Source organism: Crinia signifera, chromosome 7 (genome assembly GCF_055691185.1).
Source record: "Crinia signifera chromosome 7, ASM5569118v1, whole genome shotgun sequence".
Lineage (NCBI taxonomy): Eukaryota > Metazoa > Chordata > Amphibia > Anura > Myobatrachidae > Crinia > Crinia signifera.
Window position 1 is genome coordinate 123,056,053 of NC_139223.1, and position 24,002 is coordinate 123,080,054.

The 24,002-nt window shown below is 46.4% G+C and overlaps 1 protein-coding gene across 1 annotated transcript in view; it reads left to right on the plus strand.

Moving 5' to 3' along the window:
• The first annotated feature begins 559 nt into the window (after positions 1 to 559).
• Positions 560 to 24,002, plus strand: part of PNKD (PNKD metallo-beta-lactamase domain containing) — a 106,290-nt gene continuing 82,847 nt past the window's right edge. The window contains exon 1 of the mRNA XM_083153699.1: positions 560 to 743. Within this exon, the coding sequence (XP_083009825.1) occupies positions 598 to 743 (146 nt within the window). The 5' untranslated portion in view covers positions 560 to 597. The remainder of the gene's footprint in view (positions 744 to 24,002) is intronic.

Here is a 24,002-nt window from a genome sequence, read left to right on the forward strand (position 1 = left end):
GTGGAGGTCGGAATTAGCGGGTTCCATGTTATCCTATGGGGAAAACGTTCCAGGTTTGCCTGACGGTATCTCCGGTTCCCGGGGGGCTAGCGTCGCGGGGCTGGGCTCATTGGAAAGCCCTGGTCCTCAGCTACAAAATGGAGAGTGGGCCTGGAGCTGTAGCTCCATCAGGCCCATTGTTAATCCGGCTCTGCCTTGACCCCCCTGTCGCCTGCCCTGGTCAGTAGGGGAAAGGTAGAACCATAGAAGGTGTATTATTAAGCTTTAATGGATGGATGAGCTACTAACGTACACCTGAAGAATTGAAGGCTAGAGATTGGACTGGCTAAGAGCTCCTGTCATATATTTTTGACACAGGCTGATATATCTGTGCAATATAAAATATGTACGGCGTTAAATTGGCATCCTTAAAAATAAAGTACATCTCCTAGTGTACGAAAGATAATTGTGTACTAAAGTGACCACCAGGCGTCGCTGTGAGCTCGCTATCATTCGCACATCAGGATGCACCGGGAGGCGTGGTTATGCAGATTTGACTGAGAGGGTTTGTGTGTTTCTCCACTAGTGGGCGTGGCGTAGGTCACCTGGAGGAGTGTTATGCCGGCGCTGCTGATGGTCCTGGCCGCGGTGGCTGTATGCTGCTCTTGCTGTGGTATAGCTGTGTTCCTAAGACGGCTGCCTGGCTGCCCCTACCTCCCACGGAGACTCATGGCTCGGACCGAGAAACCCTTCTTCAAGATCGCGTAAGTGGGGCTCTGTGCATAGGACGCGGGCGTGACCTACTGTGGACCATGGACTCTGTTATCATATCGAGGGATAGAGAGAGAGTGTGTGTCTGTGTGTACAATTCTGCACTGACATAGCTGTTAGTATAAATCATATTGGTGCATATGTCGCATTGTATAGAATGGAAATGGCTGACGTCTTATTATATATGAGGTCAATGCGGACAGCACTGTCATTGCCAGACGCTACCTATAGCAAGGGATGGAGCTGTTTACATGAGGGATTAGACTGTGAATGAAGAGTCTGTGAGAGAGCCTATAATAAGACCATTGTGATATACTGTAGTTCAAATACTAAACAGCTGACACAGGAAGTTATCCTATGTGTTGTGCTATCATTGCTGAAAGATGTTTGACAGCTACCAATGGTATCCTGCAGAACGCCCAATAGCAATGCTGGCCCACAGCTATCTGTAAGGTGCGGTGTCCTCTGGAATGCCCAGTAGCAATGCTGGCCCATGGCTACCGGTAAGGTGCGGTGTCCTCTGGAATACCCAGTAGCAATGCCGGCCCATGGCTACCGGTAAGGTGCAGTATCCTCTGGAATGCCCAGTAGCAATGCTGACCCATGGCTACTAGTAAAGTGCGGTGTCCTCTGTAATGCCCAGTAGCAATGCTGACCTATGGATACCGGTAAGGTGCGGTGTCCTCTGGAATGGCCAGTAGCAATGCTGACCCATGGCTACCGATAAGGTGTGGTGTCCAGCAGAACTCCCAATAGCAATGCTCACCCATGGCTACCAATAAGGTGCGTCGTCTGTCAGAACTCCAAGTAGCAGTGCTGATCCAAGGCTACTGTTAAGGTGCTGTGTCCTGCAGAACGCCCAGTACCAACACTAACCAACTCCTACTAGTAAGGTGCAGTGTTCTGTGGAACACCCAGTAGCAATGCTGACCCACGGCTATGAGTAAATGCGGTGTCCTGTGGAATGCCTAGTAGCAGTGCTGACCCATGGCATCCAGTAAAGTGCAGTGTCCTGTGGAACACCTAGTAGCAGTGCTGACCCATGGCATCCAGTAAAGTGCAGTGTCCTGTGGAACACCCAGTAGCAGTGCTGATCCAAAGCTACTGTTTAGGTGCAGTGTTCTGCAGAACGCCCTGTAGCAGTGCTGTCCCACTCCTACTAGTAAGGTTCAGTGTACTGTGGAATTGCAGTATGGTTAATAGCTTTATATGCTAGCAGAAGTGTTTTCTATTGAATATGGTAAAACACAGGTAACCAATGGAGGGACTGGCAGAGCGGATCAACAGATGATGAGCGTCTTGCTAGGAAGATCAGCCTAGCAGCAGCATTATGAATGGATTGCAGTGGTGAGAGTCTGTTCTTGGGAAGACCAGTTAGGAGACTATTGCAATAATCAATGCGGGATATAATGAGTGCATGGATAATAGATTTAGTAGTGTCTTGTGTGAGATAGGGTCGTATTTTGGATATGTTTTTTAGATGCATGTAACATGATTTGGTGACAGATTGAATGTGTGCAACAAAGGACAGTTCAGAGTCGAGGATGACCCCTAGGCAACAAGCTTGTGGGGTAGGGTAGATTGTCGAGTTGTCAACAGTGATGGAGATATCTGGATGGTAACTGTTTTTGGCTGGTGGGAATATAAATAATTCCGTTTTGGAAATATCGAGTTTGAGGTGGCGAGAAGACATCCAAGATGAGATGGCAGAGAGACATTCAGAAACACTTTGGGCGAGATGTATCAAACGGAAAATGCGGTAAAATCCCGGTTTTACCGCATTTTCCAATGTATCAAAACTGATACCGCATTGAAGGGTCTCGTCACCTTTGGGGCGCGAAGGGCGGCGATGTATTTTAATACATCTCACCCTATGACTGCTAATGTGACTGTACCACAGGTGATAAATACTTTCTCTAGAAACAACTATGGCCCTTATTCTGGTTGGTGCGGCCAGAGCCGCACACGGGGCTCCGGCCGCACAAACCAATCCCCGCCCACCCTACGGATCGCCACGGCCGTCCGTACACGGACGGCTGGCGATCCGCATTAAAATGGTGGAGGCTACGCCTCCACCATGGTGGGAGCTGCCCCCTGCATTCGATGGTCGTCGACCATCGAAGGCAGGTCCGCACGCCGCGGCAGCTCCCGCAAGCTAAGACCACACGGACAATCGTCCGTGTGGTAGCTTGTATGGGGGCTGAAAGCTGACATCCGGCGACGTCAGCTTTCCGCCCCCATGAGTGGCGTCATGCCCTCATTACCATGCATACGCCCCGCGTTTGCATGGGAACGCCCATGAAACGCGGGGCGTACACATAGGGAAATGAGGGCATGATGCCTCTCACGCCCCTATCCGCCCCCTTTGCGGCGGACGAAATCCGTCTGCGGCGAAGGGGGCTGCACATGCGCAGATTCACCTCTGCGCATGTGCAGACCAAAAACATCGGCGGTACGGCCGCACGCGGGCCGTACCGTTCCGATCTGAATAAGGGCCTATGTATTGTATAGTAGACAAAGCGTTAATATGATGGTTGGCTGGGCTGTCTCATGACACGTGCATATAGACAAACAGGACAGAGAGTGCAGTGTCAATGTAACAGCATGGTCAGTCTATGAACCACAGGAAGGCAAACAGCTGTGGCTAAATAGATCCTGTAACACAGTGTTCTGTGTATCGTGTGATCTGCGCATGGCCACATTGTGGGTCTTTCGTCACCTATATGCACCAACACAACATAGCAAGTACACGTCCTCGCAGTCATTATTATTATATTTCTTTTTTATGCATTTATACCACTTTTTATACCATTTTTTTTTTATTAAGTTGTTGTTATAATCTCAACACAGTTCAGCATCTGTAGTGAAATGCTGGGTGCACACTTATGGGGACTACTCACGGGGCGATTTCAGCCCATTTTCTAAGCAACCTGATTAGATCGCTTACAATATGACCCTACATTGCTCTATGTATAGGGGCCATAGTGATGCGATTAAGATCCTGCATGCAGGATAAATCTAGTTAGAACACTGGCCATGACAGATCGCTCAGCACACAATGCTGTGCAGTGCTGTGCGCTGAACAATGCACATTGCTCAAGTCCCTCAACCGTGTTGCCCCGTGTGTTGGGCCCCATAAGTGACCTGTAAATGATATGTTGTCTCGTACGACTTCCCTTGAACTCCCAGACAAATTATATAGGGGTGATTCAGATCTGATCGTTTCTCTGCTAATTTACAGAGCCCTGCGATCAGTAAGCCACCACCTGCCAGACTGAAATCCTGCCCTGTGCAAGGCTTCGAATGGTTTGCAAAAATATTGGAGATTGGAGATAAGCTGCATTCGCAACTCGCTCGCAATCAGATGATTTTTCCACTGCGTACAGTCTAGTGTAACCCAGGACCTACTCAGCTAGTGGGATAGAAACAGGCTGATCGGGGCCGGAGATGACGTCACACATTCTCCCTGAAAATGCTTGGCCACGCCTGCGTTTTCTGACACTCCCAGTAAATGGCTGGGTGTCACCGGCTTTCTCTCAATCAACTTGTGAACTGCTTGCAGTTAGAAAAGATGCTGAATGGCCTCACGCGTGCACGCGGGTATGGATCATTGGGTCAACCTAAAGATGGTTGTCAGTCATTAGGTCAACACCGTTGGGGCGACCTACTACAAGGTTGACAGGGGTCTAGGTCGACATGGGTTTTTTCACTGTTTGACCCGAATGTCGACATGGACACTGGATTAAGTGCACCGCATTACCTTGCATGGCTCGGCACATGTCAGCTCAAAAAACTGTGAAAAACCCCCATGTCGACCTTTTGACTGTCGACCGAATTCTTGTGTCAACTTAATGTCATGTCGACCCTGCAGTGTGTCGACCTAATGACTGTCGACCATCTTTAGGTCGACCAACCGACTGTATCCCGTGTGCGCTGCAGTCTGTGCGCATGCACAGTCATTTGATAAGGGCTGAATGACCCCCATAGTACATACAAACTGTGTAATCTTGCAAAATGTATTGTCAGTGGCCTCATCCAGGAGTATGCTGTTGTTGGCGATATCCTCAGATTGAGCTGCATGTACAGACAACGGAGGAGCTGCGGGAGCGTGCATTCCTAGTGATACTGGGACTAATTCAGCATGGATTGCTAATCTGAGAAGTTGCAGGTGACTGCGAGTAGAAAGATGCCAGCCAGACAAAAAAACCTGCCCTGTGCAAATTTGCAACATGATAGCAGATCGCTTTCCACTCTTGGACCCATTCCATACTCATATGCCGAAAGAGACTTTGCCGCCTGAGCGAAAGTGAGTAGGTCTGAGTCTGCCACTAATCTGTGACTGACACAGGCTGGAAGTGGTCAGCGCTGATGTCAGAGACCCTCCCCAAAAATTCCCTGACACATCTGGTTTCTGCCCAGAAATGCCAGCTTCCTGTCGGTCAAACTTTGGCTACATTGCGTTTACTTTTTCAGTTGCGATGTGAATGGTATGCATGCGCACGTGGTCCATAGGTGGTTATTCAGAGCTGATCGCTATTGTGGGCGAATTTACAACAGATTGATTATCAAATGACTGTGCATGCATTCAGCTTTTTTTTTTTTTTTAATTACTTATTTCATAATTTTCTTTTTTTTTTTTTTTTTATCACCAACCCAGCCGGAGCTTGACTGACAGGAAGTTGCCGTTTGTGGGTGCAACTGTCCATTTTCTTAAAGTGTCAGATAAAATGCAGATGTGCCCAAGTGTTTTAACGGGAGGGTGTGTGATGTCCATTCCGGCCTCTATCAGCCTGATTCTGTCGCGGACTTGTGGAAGGGTCAGAGTACACTTTCACAGACTGGAAAAATCAATTTAATGAGTTGTGAATGGATTTGCAGTTGGTCGTCAGTCCGTGAAACCTTCACAAGCTATTCAGACTTACATGAAGCAGCGACTATCTGATCTCAGGCCGCTGCAATTTCACACAGCAGCGATCAGGTCTGATGAAGCTCCATAGTGCGTACACACGGAACAATTTTAAGTATTTGTCAGTACTTGCAAATTTGTTTTAATTATCACCTTGTGTTCACTCCACTTAAGAGGAGGTAACTGTCCGTCCCTATTCACTATGTGAGTGTTTGTCATGCAAGTGACTGACAAATACCTGCACTGTGACAGATGCTGCTAATTCATCATGTAAACATAATTGTTTTAATGGTTTATTATTGTCCGCATCAGTCATTTCAGGGAAACTGTGACCTCGCATATTGAAAATGATTTAACAGCAAACCATGTGATTGGCTGTGGCATTGCGAGTACAGCTCGGGTGTGGTGATATCATTCTACCTGCAGATTTTGTGCTGCGGGTTACGCAATGGCAGAATCGCTGAGAAAAAAAATCTAGGGTGATGCTGGCTACATCTGTTTGTATGAAACTGTCTAATAGTGTGCATTTGACTTGGATGAATTCCTCAGTATACACAAGTCACCCTCACATACAGGTGTGTGCAGGGAGAAAGTGATACTACACAACCCTTCCTTCTCACACCTGACTACACTTGTTTCGTGCCTCCGGATCCCCTGTAACCGTTCCTCTTGTGATCTAATCCTTTCACAAAGCTGAATCAGATACGGTGCACCAGCTCGGTTAACCCTGTGTTGTCAAAAATACTTTTCCAATTACTGGTGCCAGGTCAGGCGTTAAGCCCATACACGTGAGAGGTTTGGTATGTGTTATTTATTTATACACTGATTAGCCATAACATTAAAACCACTGACAGGTGTTGAAAATAACATAGCCGATCTCATTACAATGGCACCTGTCAAGGGGTGTGATCAATAAGGCAGCGTGTGAGACTCCGTTCTCAAAGGTTTGAAGCAGGGAAAAAGGTCAATTGTAAAGGTGCGTACACACGGGGGCGATTTTGTGTAATATCGCGGGAAATATGGTCACTGAGTGACCATATTGCCCGCGATGGGAGTGTGTACCGGCGATATATCGCCGGGTGCGCGCTCACGTTTTTACCCCTGTAGTGATCGCTGGTCGCAGGAACATGCTCCTGCGACCACCCGGCAGTTTCTTTTTCATCAGCGAACCATCTCTGGTCGCTGATGAACAGGAGACACAGAGCAATATATTGCTGAGCAATATGTCTCCCCGTGTGTACGGGGCTTAAGGATCTGAGTGTCAAGGGACAAATTGTTGCGTGACTGGGTTAGAGCATCTCTACAATGGCAGATGTTGTGTTCCTGGAACATAGTGGTCATTACCTATTATAAATAGCCCAAGGAATGACCAATGGTGAACTGGGGACTGGGTCATATGCGCCTTTGGCTTAGTGATGTGTCGGGAGTGAAGGTTAGTGTGTCTGGTCCTATCCCTCAGAACAACTACTGTAGCAGAAAGTTAATGCTGGCTATGATAAAAGTGCATCAGAATTTGCTGTGTGTGGATCTGTGCAGCTACAGACCATTCAGAGTTCTCATGCTGACCCCTGGCCTGGCCAAAATTTCCTTCAATGGGCATGTCCACATCACAACTGGACCATGCAGCAATGGATGAAGGGGGCCTGGTCTGATAAATGAAATGGATTTACATAATGTGCATGGGCATCATTTATCTGGGGAAGAGATGGCACCGGGATGCACTATGGGAAGGACGCAAGTTGCCAGAGATGGTGAACCTTGGATTCATGTGGATGTTATTTTGACTTGTACCTCCTACCTAAACATTGTTGCAGACCAAGAACATACACCCCCTTCTTGGCAACGGCATTCCTTTATTGAAGGATAATTCTTTCTGCAACACTACATTATTCAGGAATGATTTGAGGGACAAGGTATTTGTTCGGCCCCCAATTTTCCCAGATCTCAATCTGATCGAGCACCTGTGATGCACCGCCAGCGCTCCTTCGCAGAACTGCGCTCCACCGCCGCCTGCCCTGTTCCAGCACCCGATGTGGCATCGCATATGGCATGCATCATCGGGTGCTGGAAAAAAACACACTTGGGCACCACAATGCGATGGGACATAGCATTGCATCCGATCACATGTGTATGGGCACCATTACATGACTTTAAAGGATCTGCTGCTAAGTTTGGAACCAGATACCACTGGACACTTTCAGAGGTCTTGTGGAGTCCACGCCTTGACAGATCAGAGCCATATTAGCAGCGCAATGGGACCTACACAATATTGTTCTGACTGATGGGAGTATAATGCTATCCCCATTTTTGAGAAGGGATAATTCTACCTAATTGTACATCTCTGTACATTCTACTATAATGTGATGGCACAAGGCTATAAATAGGGTTAACCTAGAAAAGCTGCTAGTTGTATTCGAGAGTTGATCGCACACTTGTGAAACTTGCTAATGATCATGTGAATCTGTTACAGTGGTGACAGAAGATATTAACACCAGCTCCCGAGTCATTTTCTCACCTCCCGTGACTAATAGCCTGTACATGAGGGCTTTGCTGTGCGGAGCAACCTGTAACTTACCTACAATGTGTATCCTGATCATAGACTATAGATATTCAGGACAGTATTCTGTGAGTGATTTTATTTCTTCTTTCATCAACCAAACAAAACCTTTTGTAGGTTACACAAATGTCAGGTCGTATGGCAGGGGAGTAACTGGCAAAATCAGGCCACAATGGAGGATTAAGTTCTTTGGGGGAGGGGGTGTTTAATTGAGCCCCCAACTTGTGGGTTTTGGGCCCAGGTGCAAAAATATCACTTGGGGGACCCCCACTCCACCCCAATACAAGTTTGCAATATGCAACATGGCAGTGGGTGACCGGAGAGGCAGAGTATGACAGTGAGTGTTAGTAAGACGATGGCAGGCGCTGCATTGGGCCCTTAGTTCTGAGGGGCCCGGTCCACTGCACCTGCTGCACCAATAGCCGTTCCACCTCTGCGTGTGTTAGCGAACTCTATGGTTAGTATCACGGTATGCGGTCCCTATGTCGAAAATGTCTAGGTCAGCAGTCACTAGGTTGACCACTATTGGTTGACTGACTAGGTCGGCACCTAAGAATGGTTGACATATCATAGGTTGACATTGACATAATGTTGACGCGTTTACGGTTCATGTGATCATGGTCGACCTGAATAATATCAACAAGTGTTTTTTTAGTTTAGATCCACCAGGTTCATACTTTACCATCCAAGTGGGCATATAAGTGCGGGCACCATGGCTGTACATATGGTGTCCATGTCGACGTAGACACCCTAAAAGATTGAAAAACTCATGTCGACAAGGTTAATGTCATCCGAAAGCTTGTATCATTCTTCATTCAATGTTGACCATTCTTATGTGTTGACCTAGATCTTGTCTATCATCTATACCGTAACCATCTCATTACCATTCCTGTCATTTGTGTTTAGCAAATTTCTTGTGAACACAATTTACAATATATCCATTCATAGATTATACAATACAGGGTGTGCTTGTGCAAACAGCTCTATATTCCTGAGACTAGTGACGGGATAAGAGAATCTGAATAGCTGAGGGGGAGGGAAGGGGGTATGTACACATTAAGTTTAAGCAAGTTATGTTAACTTTTAACACTAACACTATAGGAAGGTTTGCAATAGTGGCGAGCAAATTGGTCTATGTAATATATTGTGATCATTAGAAAGGTAATGTGACTACAGGTTATTATAGAGTCACATGAGCTGTAGGATGACCAGGATGGTCATCAGACTTATGGATTATATAAGGAGTCCTAGACACTGCATATACTGTACTTGCCCTTAGTCAAGAGTTGCATGCATCCACGTGGTCTATACTTTCCCACTCTCCTGTAACGGCTGGGAGGCTACTGAAAATGAGATGGTGCTCCCGGCTTCCTGGAAGAGTGGGCAAGTCCCCCAGTCAGGCACCACCATCTACCTTATGACTGCGTGTAGTTAGCCACGGGTGTTAGATGACTGCATGACAGGGTGGGATCCCGATGTCGGAATCCCGACTCCCGGTGCTCCGACAGAGGGGACCCTGACTCACAGGGGCCATTCTCCCTTGTGGGGAGTCCACGACCCCCATAGAGGGAGAATAGAACCTATGGTGAGGGAAGCCACATACCGTAATGCCCATTACACATTTGACACATAAGTGCCGCTTACCTACATGCTCATTGCTTGGAACTTCATGCTCTATGCCAGGGGCTTCATGCTCGATGCCAAGGGGCTTCAGGCTCGATGCCAAGGGGCTTCAGGCTCGATGCCAAGGGGCTTCAGGCTCGATGCCAAGGGGCTTCAGGCTCGATGCCAAGGGGCTTTAGGCTCGATGCCAAGGGGCACTGAAATTGATTGTTGCAAGGGGGACTGAAATGGATTGTTGCCAAGGGGGACTGACATTGCTCGTTGCCATGTAGGAATGCAGCACGCTTCCCCCCCCCCCCCCGCCCTGCTTTCCAGCTCCCTGCTGAGCCAGAGCTCAAGTCTTCCCCTGGACTGCTAGCCAAAAGGTGCTCGCTGTCCAGCAGCCAATGCTGCTTCTGATTGGCTGCTAGACCACAAGTGCCTATTTGTTAGCGGTCCAGCAGGTGACTTTAATTGAAAATAGCGGTGGACTCCGACGTGGGGCGCAGTGGTGAGTGGGCGTACTGGGGAAGCGGGCAAGAATGGCAGGGGAGCAGGCGGCAAAGTGCACAGCTCCGGGAACCCAGTGACATTTTGGCGCCCGGAGCTCGTGCTCCGCCCTAGCTACGCCCTGCCCAATATCACCATTCCCTTGGTGCCACTGAGGGAACCAAATTACCCTTTTTTTGTGGGGGGTGGTTTAACACCTTTTAGGGTTCAAACCATTATGTTAGCTCATGGGATTGCTGCATGGTCCGATCTCCCTCCATGGTGCTAGAAATAGTACCCTGTTCATATGGAAAATAAACAATAGACATAGGAAGACCACACTCTCCCCCACCCCAGAGAATGTGGCATCTTAAGGGGTGTACACACAGGCTGTAGCTGGGAGATTTTGATTAAGCTATTTTTTTTGCTTAGGGTACTGTTCGAAGCGAACCATGCGTTTTGAAGTAGATGCAATGCAATCTAGTTAAATGAGGGGCAGCACATATTTTATGTGCTGTGCTATGGGATGAGCATGCATCACATCGCACCTATACATCGCACCATGTATGGACACATTAGTCAAAATCTCCCAGTCGCTGCTGGAGATAAGCAGGCAGATATCCCCAGCAGCAGCCGAATAGACACTGCAGCATCTAGCAAGAATATTCTTGCCGGTAGTGTCTGTCCGAGCGATCGCAGCGCTGCGGGGCTGCGCATCGCTGTTGCCCGCTGTGTACACACGGGTCGTTTCAGTGACACATTCTAAGCGATTTTGACGATGCAGTCAAAATCACTTAGATGTATCGCCCCGTGTGTACATGGCTTTACTGCTGCCCGCTGAGAGTAGATAAAATTGCTAAGTTTATGGATGATAAAGAACCGGGAGGAGCCATGTCTCATCCTAGCCTTGCTTATGTTTTAATGTTCCGGTTCAGTTATTGCCAGCAAAGTGTGCAGGATGATAACTCTGTGCCTGCAGCAATACCATGTGGCGTCATGTGGTTATTTATGGGCTCATAGAAAAGGCATTTAGTCTAGAATGTGTGTATTGAGTTCCTTACAATATGTATATGTAATTCTTTTTAAATATACATTTAAAAAACCTCACGACTTCCTATGCTCTTAATGGCCGATATAATCAGAAGTGAGGTTTTGGTGTCTGGATTATAGAAAATGTAAAGTATGAGATAAAAATAAATTATAATGATTGTTAATTATATATATTTAGAGCAAGGTGCGATCCTCTGCTTTTGTGCTACTGCAAGGTTTATTCCTCTCCTAAACTGCAGTCTTGATGGCATTTCACTGAACCCATCCCTCTTTATTCATGTCATTTCTTCTTAATTATACCAAGCCATTTTCTATTGTTGGGCACAATGACCCCCCCCCCCCCTTTTTTAAGCTTTTAATTATTAGTTGGACCATAGGAATCAAATGGCACCTAAAACAAGCATGGTACAAGAAAAAGTTGTCCAGTAGAATTCTTGTGGTTTCTTTAATGGGAACATGGAGGCTTTAAAGTAACATGAATAAATTCTACCCCAATCCGAGGGGGGGGGGGGCTTTGCACTGTGAGGTCCTGGAACCCAACGCCTCATCTGAGGAGACAAAGAGGGTGGGGAACTGCTGAACCCCTACCCTGTGAAGGAATTTGAGCAGACTGTTAAGGATAAGCTGAAGGGACAAATTGTGGAGAAGGGAGTGCCCTGCCTGAGCTGATTGCTGTGCTACTTCACTGGTGAGAATCACCCCCTCTCCCTGTGTCTCTACCAGCCATTCTCTTTCTTATAGGGCAATCACCCCCCTCACGTGTGCAGTGACCACGTAGGTCAATACTTGGCAGCTGCATTGATCCTGGAGTCTTCCGGTCCGGTGCTGATGTAAGGGTGGTTTCACATGATCTGGCTGATGCCAGGTGGCGAAACACTTCATGGACAAAACCCGTGCCGTAGACAGTAGTTAATAATGGACAGGATTGTGTCCATTCACATGGGACAGTCACGGTGTGGCCATCCCGCACATTGGAAACTTCTGTGTACGGCATGGCTTCTTGGCCATGCTGGTTTTTGCCGCCTGGCATCAGCCAGAGCTTGTAAAACCACCCAAATGGCCGGATCCATATCCGGTTTTCTTATCATTCCCAGAAAACGTTAGGGTGCAACCCCAAAATGCCGGACGGCTGTCAATCATCTTGTAAAGGTTAGCGATGAAATGCCATCGCTGGCTTTGTTTGCAGGAGGCCCTCGTGCAGGCACATGTGTGGTCTCCCGATAATTGGCAGGGCTGCGAATAGGTCTGAATCAGGCCCATAGTTTTCACAATATAGTTCCCATAACTGTGATACAGAGGCATGCTCCTGTTCTAAGGCCATGCTTTCTCCTCATTCCAGGTCTGTTAAATGATGCCTTCATTTTGGATGATCACACATGGAATACTTCTTGGGGGTAAATTTACTAAGTAATGAGTTTGAAATGCCATTGGATTGCAGCATTTTGAATGCGGGTTTGAATAAAAAAAAAACACTACAGAAAGACAATCTTGATTTCTCCATTTAAGGTATTTACCAAGTGATGGGTTTTGAAACCACAACATAAATTACTGAAATAAAATGACTTCCTCTTGACTGATGCAGTGTTAAATGTGGTCCTGGAACATGGCAACCATTTTACAACGTTGACATCTGAAATGTTGACGTATCTCTAAGATGCTGTTGGATCTGCTGGACAAGGTCTCACCAATTAACTTTTAGTAACGTTTTTGTCCAAATTCTATCCGTGCTAACATGATAAATGTTAATATGGTCAATGTCTACATACTGCATATCGATGCTCTCAATAAACGTCAACAGAATATTCCCTCTGCCTGCTACCTGGTGAAGAATGGTTCATAGGGACAGGCCAATGGGATTTAGCCAGCACCAACCAACCAGGTGGTGTTTTTGCACATACCTAGAAGGGTCAATCCATGCCAAATCATCACCGCTTCCAACCCGACTGTCTCAGATTTTCATGAAATTTGGTAGGATGATAGATGACCTAAAGTTACTTTCATATGTAAAATTTTGTCCCTCTGTGAAAGTGTTCATGCAACAGGGTTGCAAACATGACTTGTATGCTTGTAAGTTCAAATTAAATAAAAACCTAACTTTGCTTCTAATTGTGGTAGCACTATCATGTTGGTCTTGTTTTGTAGCTAAGGGGTCAGAGTTTTCATGGGGAAAAAAAAAGTTTTAGATTTAAATATTGACTACTAGTATAGGAGCTTGGTTGTGTCCGCAAGTTACCTGCCCACTACTACGCTTACTTAAGGACAAGCAATCAATTCTTTTCTAGCTATATACAACAATTTGTGATCGTCTGGTGAAGCTAGATCATCTTTTCAGACCCCCCTTTGAGTATATATTGGGGTAAATTTACTAAGATGGGAGTTTTATTGAAGATGGGATGTTGCCCATAGCAACCAATTCGATTATATCTACTATCTTCCAGAAGGTGCTAAAGAAGTAGAATCTGATTGGTTGCTAGGGGCAACATACCATCTTAGTAAATTTACCCTTCCGGCTGCTAATAAAAAGGAGCAAAATAATTTGTTTGATATTAACTTCTTCTGAAAACCTATGAAAATGTAACTTCTTGGCACAGATTCCATTTTACAAAGTGGTGGTGGTGGTGGTGTGTGTGTGTGTGTGTGTGTGTGGGGGGGGGGGGGGGCGCGGCGCAACACCTTTTTGATTATTGGAGAAATATGCAGCATTTCAGTTAGAAACTTTGGAATAGCCATCTGTTTTAATGTACCTATTGCTTTCCTCTTCATTCTCTTACATTCCAGTGCTCGTCACAGTGACTATTTGGAGTATACTCAGTGATCACTTCTGTATACCATTCCCTTTATTAACTTGTGTATCAGTGCTCCTCACGTTGGAAATAGTTGCAGTGACCATTTCTTTGTTTATTACATTACCCTCCTCATTACTTTGTGTGGCAGAGTTCCTAACAGTGACTGAGCTTCTCACCAAACAGTACCAGTTAATCACTTTTCTTGACTTCTTAACCATTTGGAAACTTGGATTCTAGACCAAAGATCACATGGCTATATATTATTATTAGTTAAAAGTACATTATTATGCAACAAGCTAGAGAGCCAGATTTGCAAATCATTGTGAAACTGCCTAATATAGATGTTTTACTAATTACAGTGCTTGCTCCCTTTTTTCTCCTGACATTTGTTAAAGCAGAATTAACTTGGCATAGGGACTGGAAATGTAGTTGCCTGAGGTGGGAATGTACAAAGATTGTAAACTGGTTCCTTCTGACTTGAGATTGCATGCAAGATAAAATAAACTCTCACCAATTCCTGTTTATATTGTGTACAGAGCATGTTGTGCTATCCATACCATATGCCGGGCATACTTTCTACAATTATATGGCTGAGACACCTGATTTGGGGGGAATTGGCCATATAATTGTACTGCGGATCTGTCAATATTGACTGATCGGACACACCGAATTCCCCCACGATTTTAAAGTTGCATGTTGCCACATTAGGCAGTCTGACAGACATTTTCGTCTGATATTGTAAGCCCAGCAAGTGTCTAATTCAGATACAGTTGTCAGAGTGAGACAGATTTTTCTTATTTGGAAATGAGGAGTGACCGCTAGACCCACTAACTGCATGAGATGGGGATGCAATAAAGATCCCGGGGAATGGGACGCCAGCAGTCATAATACCGACTCCAGCATCCCTATCTTGCGGACAGAAGCCATGTTTTCTACAAGCCAGGGCTCCCAGGTTGCTCTTATACACACATCACATACATGTAATATATTCACACACCTCACACTCCTACACATACATGTCACACCTCCCAACATGACCCATTCCAGGAGGTTCCTGGACTTCAGAACTGGGTCTGTAGTGCAGTCCAAAATTCAATGGGAGAGCCCCACCTACTGTACTACCAGAGTCCTGTACTGTGGTTTTTGGGGTGGCAGTAGGCGTTGCTCCCCCTATTTGAGTTTAGTACCACCTCTGCAACTGGTAACAAAGTCCAGGAACAGACTATTTTGTCCCTCTGGAATGGGTCATGTTGGGAAGTATGCTTACATGTCATTTACATACTCACCGCAAAAGGCTGAGAGTCTCTGTTGCTTTGCTGCCTCAACCTTTACAGCAGGGACCACACATAGTGGGATCCACTGCGCTTCAAGGCAGTGGCGGAACTCCCGGAGGCAATGGAGTCATTTGCCGCCGGGCGCCAGGCTTACAGGGAGGCACTGGCTCCATTGCCTCCGTTGTTCCGCTTAGTGCTGCTGCCGCCTGCCGCACTTATCTTACTCATAGCGGTGCGGCTATGTTATGCAGCAGCGCGAGTCAGCGGGCGGGTGTGGGCAGGCGCCCCCGTATTCTTGTGAGTAGTGGTGCGGGCGGGCCCCCCCCCCCCTTTGTTCGGGTTGCCCCCCTGTAGCCATGTGCGCAGCACCCGTGTCGCTGCTCCTCTCTGTCACCTGGCTGGGGCTAAAGTCGGCCTGAGCAAGCGATGAAGAGCCAGGAGTCAGGCGGCAGACAGTCCACTCCACACAGCCAGTGTGCGAGTGTGACTGTCACTGAAGCAGGCAGGCGGCAACTGTCATCTAAAAGCCGGGAGCTGGGAGAGAGATGCGGCAGCCTTTGAGGGTAAGTCTATGAAGCCCCCTCTCTCACACTCTTGTTTCTCCATGAATCCTTCTCTCCCCAGGAATCTCTGTATGTCTGATAGGGGAGAATATTCATCTACTACATAGGCTCTTAAACTCGGTCCTCAGGACCCCACACAGTGCATGTTTTGTAGGTCTCCTCATAGAATCACAAGTGAAATAATTAGCTCCACATGTGGATCTTTTAAAATGTGTCCACGAGTAATAAATGCACCTGTGCACCTGCCGGGGGACATGGAAATCGGGAACTGTGTGGGTCCTGAGGACCGAGTTTGAGAACCCCTGATCTAGTATATTGGGTGGGGGGAGAAAAGAGAAGCTAGATAACTACCATATCCATTTAAAGTACTTTTTTTTTTTTTTTTATAGTTTGGGCCCACATCTTAGTACGGATGTACGATGTAATGGTTAGCATTACTGCCTCACAGCACTGAGGTCACGGGTTCGGACCCCACCATGGCTCTAACTGTGCGGAGTTTGTATATTCTCCCTGTACTTACGTGGGTTTCCTCTGGGTACTCAGGTTTCCTTCCACAATCCAAAAATATACTGGTAGGTAAATTGGCTGCTAACAAAATTAACCCTAGAATGTCTGTATGTACATGTACATGTGATAGGGAACAGTGGCGTATCTTGTGTAAGGCAGTCCCCGCCACTGCTTGGGGGAGCGGGGGCTGCCTGGGCGCCGGCTCACGCGCACGGAGAGGCCAGACAGAGCAGAGGAGCTGGGAAGAAGCTGAGCAGTCCTCAGTCAGGAGGGGGCCTGCTCGTGAATATACACAGCCGGCCACTGCCGCCGCGCTGTACATTGTTAGAGCGAGGAAGTCCGTGCGTGTAGCTTGAGGAGCAGGAGAGCTGTCAGTCAGGGCTTCCCTGATGCTGGCTCCGCCCACCACACTGATGGGCTCCGTGCAGCAGGCCTCAGCCCTGCTCTCAGTGATCCTGTGACCGGCTGCCCTGATGCTTGCCCCGCCCACCATACTGATGGGCTCCGGGCGTGCATTAGGGCACAGACCTGCTCTCCATGCTCAGTGCTCCTGCTATAACTGGCTGCTGCTGCTGCCCTGATGCTGGCCCCGCACACTCACCACACTGCCAGCTCCCTGCATCTCCAAGGCAAGCCAGGTGAGTGCTGTAATGTGGCACTTGTATTACTGTGGTGCTGTGTGTATTGGGGGAGTGGGGTCTGTAATATGATGGGGATTTAGTGTGTGTGGGGGGGCTGTTTATAATGTGGAATGGGCTGTGTGTAATGTAATATAGGGGGGCTGTGTATAGTGTAATATGAGGAGAGCTGTGTATAATGTGATATGGGGAGGGCTGTGTATAATGTAATATGGGGGGCTGTGTATAATGTAATATAGGGGGTCAGTGTATAATGTAATATGGGGGGCTGTGTATAATGTAATATGGGGGGCTGTGTATAATGTAATATAGGGGGTCTGTGTATAATGTAATATAGGGGTGCTGTGTATAATGTAATATAGGGTGGCCTGTGTATAATGTCATATAGGGTGGCCTGTGTATAATGTAATAAGGGGAGGGCTGTGTATAGTGTGATATGGGGAGGGCTGTGTATAATGTAATATAGGGGGCAGTGTATAATGTAATATGGGTGGGTTGTGTATAATGTAATATAGGGGGGCTGTGTATAATGTAATATAGGGGTGCTGTGTATAATGTAATATGGGTGGGTTGTATATAATGTAATAAAGGGGGGGGCTGTGTATAATATAATATGGGGGGGCTGTGTATAATATAATATGGGGAGGGCTGTGTATAATGTAATATGGGATGGGCTGCGTATAATGTAATATGGGGTGGGCTGTGTATAATGTAATATGGGGGGGCTGCGTATAATGTAATATGGGGTGGGCTGTGTATAATGTAATATGGGGGGGCTGTGTATAATGTAATATAGGGGGCTGTGTATAGTGTAATATAGGGGGGCTGTGTATAATGTAATATAGGGGGGCTGTGTATAATGTGATATGGGGAAGGCTGCGTACATTGGGCCAGATTCAGACATGTGATCAGTTTAGTCTCCGCCTTGCAAATCAATGTGCCCCCTGTGAGACTGGATTTGTAAGGCTGCACATCCGTTTGCACCTGCCCGGATATTTACAAATCCCATCAGATGCTGCTGGCCATCTAATTATATTTACACTGGGCATCAGTGATTGCAGCCGCCACGTAGCCCAGGACTTACTCGATGGCTGTGATGAAAACAGGCATACTGTATCCGGCCTGGATGTCACATACCCTCCCCAAACAGACATACTGTATCCGGCCTGGATGTCACACACCCTACCCTAACAGACATACTGTATCCGGCCTGGATGTCACACACCCTCCCCTAACAGACATACTGTATCCGGCCTGGTTGTCACACACCCTCCCCTAACTGGCTTTGGCACGCCTAGCGTTTTCCCTGTCACTCCCAGCATTTTCTCAGGGACAACCAGTGTTTTTCTTGGATTCCCAAAAAGCATTCGTTGTCCACCCCCACATGCCCACTCAATGACAATTACCTTACGAACAGCAGCCAACAAAAATAATGGCAGGATTTTATTGCAGCATGGCCTCGTGCATGTATACTGCATACCCTACACATATGCAGTTAATTGATCCGCTATGCAAATTTGCAGCCATGCAAGCAGGTCTGAATTGGGCCCATTAAAATATGGTGCTGTGCATAATATGGGAGAGGGGCGGCTGTATATAATGTGATATGGTACTTTTTGTACGGGGTGTAATATGGGATGGGTGTGTGTACTGGGTGCGGCATCTCTTCAGTGCAGGAACAGAGGTAGTGCAGGCAGAGAGCCGGGGGCTGCCCACCTGCTAGGAATGACGGAACCGGGGTCGCAGTGCTAGGCCTCTCCCCATGGCCATACCCACCTGGCATGTAGCTCCACCCTTCCTGGGGTTGGACGCGCCTTCGGCGCGGCAGGTTGATATTTGAAACAAGCAAAAGTTGTGAGGTATGCTATAGTTTTCACCTGCCATTGCAGAACACACCACTGAGTGTATGTACATGGGTGGAGCTAGACACAAACTTTGGAGCGGACCACGATATCCCCCTTTTAACGGGGCAGCGGATTTTACTAGCATCTGGAATCTCCCTGAAACTAGTTTTCAAAAGTAGGCAAGTATGAGAAAATACAGTGTCCCACCGAGACCCAGTATGCTACACTGACAGCGGGCAGTCTTTTTCTCCTGGGCCCCGCTGGAAGTTATAGCGCTATGTGCCGGCAGGGCGGGAAGCGCTGCTGACATTGAAAAGACTGAGATTCTCTCAGTCAATCAGCTTCCGTAGCGCTTCCTGCCCTGCCGGCACATAGCGCTAGAGTACAAGCTGTCTACCGCCGCCCGGATCATCCCCACTGCTGCACATAGGTGGGGGTCAACCAGTCTGCTGGGGGTAGTGTGCAGTGTGCAGCGTGCTAGCAACCAGTCCCGGGGGACAGGATGTCCAGGTGGCCACGGTGCTGGGCGGAGGGGAGAGTGTTCTACAGGGGATGGGTTCTGCCAGTAAGCTCGCTGCGCTCTCCCTGCTATGCCTCCCCAGGGATGCTTCTCCGCCAATCACAGCGCTCCCAGCCACATATGTGGCAGACAGACAACAGTAATTAGAAGCAGGTTGGTGATTCACCTTTTTCTGCAGCCATTCATTTAAATTAAGTCCCACCAGGGTGGTCAGTGTGGACCAAGGGGGGCACATATAGGCATGTGGTGGGAAGAGACCAGGAGGGACAAAGAGAGGCATGTGGTGAGAACGGAACAGGAAGGACACATGTGCATATAGTGGAAATGGACCAGGGGACACATGGAGAGGCATGTGGGGGAAAGGGACATGGGGAGAGACAGAGAGTTAATGTGTATGGGGCATTATGGGGGGGGGCGCCTAAAAATATTTTGGCTTGGGGGAGCATCATTTATAGTTACGCCACTGATAGGGAATATAGAGTGTAAGCTCCACTGGGGCAGGGACAGATGTGAATGTTCAAATATTCTCTGTAAAGCGCTGCGGTATATGTGTGCGCCAAATAAAACTGTTAATAAATAAATAATAAATTAAAGCATTATCACACCGGATAGCAGCAATGATAAAACAATGCTAAATCGCTGAGATGACTTACAGTATACTTTCAATAATAGGCTACTATATTTTGAACATTTGTATAAATGCATCTGTAACCCATTTCATGAAGTATTATGTCACATTGTTGTTTCTTAGAAATAAATGGCAAATAAGGAAGTGGAAATGCGACCATTAGCATAGGTCCTTGTAATATTATTAGTTGATTTGCTATTAATAAAGCTGCGAGTACATCTCGGCCACTACAGATGGAATGGTTGAATGTTTTTTTCTGCACATCTGGGTAGGTGTACATATATGTACAAGACAGAGCAGAATAGTTAATGTGATAACTATGTGTAAAATTTGGATTTGTTACTACAGTTTCAACTTTTGTTTGCTCTCGACCCCCCCCCCCTTACTTTGACATGTTGCCCACTTGACTACTTTGACCTGTACCCTGTTTTCTGTGACTATTTACCATCGGACTACTATTCTGTGGGATATAGATAATTAATTTTACACCAACAAAGTGACTATCATATATCTCAAGGCAGTTCAGAAAGTCCCTCAACAGGATCTATGTGGTAAAAAAGTTTCCCCTTTTAAAATGTGTAATATTGCAACATAATTGTTTATTAACACTTTATTACACTATAAAAAAGTTGTGTACTGCTCTACATTAAGGGGCATATTGAATTAGGTAAAACAAATTGCATAGGATTTGATATTTAATTGGGTGATAAGAGTTTTTTGAGCACCTTCAGACACTTTTTGCTGAAATTGGTGCAATTAAAAAAAAACAAAAACCTTCTGGCAGCGGTAGCCTCCTCCCTGTCTGCTTCCCCAAAGATGTTGAATTGACCTCTACCACAAGTTTCTGTCATGTGTGATACTCCCTGTCTAGTGAGACATCCGATCATACATGCCTACCTGACCCTCTCCATAAGGGAGAAAATGCTCTGTTCCTGGACTTCCCTGGTAATGTATGATTGCCATCACCTGTGGTAAAACACCTTTCTTATCAAATAACTAGCTCACCACAGGTGATGGCAATCATACATTACCAGGGAAGTCCAGGAACAGAGCATTTTCTCCCTCATGGAGAGGGTCGGGTAGGCAAGTATTCATCCAATGCGTATGTGTGTGAGAGATCTGTCAGTGTTCTGGAGCATGGCATTTCGGTACTTGTGTATTATTGCGGCGCCCGGCTACGCTACGTTTTCAAGGTAGGCTAAGCTACGATGTCAGCGTAGCCGGCACCATGATAATACAGGAGGCAGCAGGGTGGTGTGGTTTATACTTACCCTCCTCCGGCCCTGGCACCGTGTCGATCCACGGTGACTACCCAGCAGTCGCATTCAGTCGATCCCGCACATTCCCCAGTGAGCCAGCTGTGTGGTGAAATATAACCTATTCACACTAAGCTGCCGCACAGCTGGGGCTCTATTAGGCATCACCAGATGGGGGAATTTTCATATATAGTTATATTTTGCACTAGACTTAATGCATTGTACTAATTTCTTTATACTCTACCATCTGTGCCATAATAACAGGTGGTTGACTAGGGGCCCCAACACATGGGGGGGGGGGGGGGGGGCGGCAACAAAGCTATGCGACCAGTTGAGGGCACTGTGGAACAATGTAAAGTGGACAGTGCATTGTGCTCAACACATTTGTATTTCCTGAGGCTATTTACAAACTATAGTTTTTAATAACCTCACCCGCAAATCATGTTGATGATAATTTTATTTGTAGGGGCACCCACAAACCTGCCCTGCTCATCTGGGACATTAGACACGTTGATTGGTAGAGTCTAACCAAGGGTTGTGGTATGTGTATAAAAAATTTGATTGCAAGGCAGCAATTGTGCAATCTGTGGGGAAATTCCATGTGGATTATATCCATTGGTAAATTATGAAATACTCCTGTGAGTCTCCAAATTCTTGCGCTGCAGGATCTGTAATTAGCTGCCCTCAGCAGTAGTTTGGGATGTTGTCTAGGCATGTTTAAGCTAAAGGACAGGTTTTTAGTAAACCTTAAAAGCAGCTTTCTATGTTGCAGTATAAAACATTCTGACTGGATGCGCCCTCGCTGCCCACACCAAGTGATCACAGATTTCCCCCTATTGTCAGTAACTATGTGTTACTGACTCCACCTACTGGCACCTGGAACCACCTTACTGATCAGGCTCCTACTGCTGGTACCTGAATTCAGCTTACTGCATGTCGACCTTTTGACTGTCGACTTAGCCCAAGTTGACATAATGTTTGTGTCAATGACATGTCGACCTTCGTACTGTCGATCTAACATTCGTATACCGTGAAGTTGGAGGCCTCTCAAATTGCACCTACTGGAATTCCTGTGCGTAGCTGGCAGATTTTCCTTGCAGTGAAACTGAATAGTCATTTTATAACCTTGAACTTGACCGATGCACTAAACACATTGGGTAATTGAATCTGCCCCTCCGCATTTTGCTGTACATTAGCAGATCAGCACCACGATGTTTTCAAATCTGGGAATTCTAGCTTTCAATGCGACTGTTTGCTCCATAATTGACTGGTCTGAATCAATGGTATTACAATACCCCCGAGTTATGTTTTATGGATTTCTTTTAAATTTCACAAGCAAGTTGATCTATTTTCTTTTTTTTTATCATTTTTCCACCTCTTTCCACAAATAGAAATCCTGAAAATATTATCTGTTGAGGTTACTTGGGGACAGGAGTTGATTACAACTGGTTTATATTACAAGCTTTCAAAGACGGACTGGGTTTGTTTTAGGCCCACCATTCCTTAGTGCCCAGAAAAGGGTATATGACCACACCTTTAGAAGGGTTGTCATGAGTACCGGGGTGTGTGGCATCAACACACTCCAAGTCTCTTCGTATGACAGCCAAACAATGCATGTCTATTTTGGTCATGCTTTTGGGTTGGAACGGCCCTTTTGCATTTCTGGCCTGCATACAGTAGTTCCTGTGTTCTTCTATTCAGTCAAAAATTGTGTCTATCTTGGTTATCAATACTGCCTTAAGCCATTGTCACACATAGCATTTTTGCAATACCAGTTTGCAGGAGCCGCTTGGCAGGAAGGAGCCTTTTTCAGATTCACACAGTGCGTTTTCTATGGATGCCGCAGAACAGGATCTGGACAGTGCCATGACTGGATTTGAATTAGAACACATACAATCAAATTTATCAAGTAGCGTAGTTACAATTGGATCTGGCAAATGCAGCACTGCTGCATATGTGTAGATGCCTGTATAGATGTTCATGCTCCAGAGTCAGTATTGTCTAGCATAGATTGTGTAGGCAAGACATTTTGAGTAGATTATATACTACCATTACTTACACAAAATAGCTTAGTCAAAATCTCTTGTACATCTAGTCAAAATTGGCCAATAGCTCACTGCATGTACAGGGCGACTTTAGCTTTAATGTCGCAGTGTCTGATGTGAATGGGCAAATATTTTCTGCAAAGCGCTGCGCTTTATAAATAACTGATAATTATGGCTGTTCTGCTGCCTCCTGCTGTCCAGCACTATTACTACAGCATATGTGTGCTTTATTTTTCTGTTCTTCACTCCATATCAGGCAGGAATACTAAAACACACTGGCTGATCTAATTTCCTGACAGAACCTTTAAATCATCTACATCTGTTTTATGTCTGATCAGGCATTGATTTATATTCCTAAAGTCATAGACTTCAGCCTTTCCAATATAATATATAATCTGTGAGTGTCATTCATTGGCGTCATCCCAGATGCAGCCATTAACATATACGATGAGCCAGGATTCATGAGGATGCCTTACACCAGCATTGTAAGAGCTTTTTTCTAGCATACGATTTGAGATGGAAAATGAAAGAGCTTCGCCAGTGTCCTCATTTTATAGCTGTTCAGGGATAAGAATCATAGATTGGGC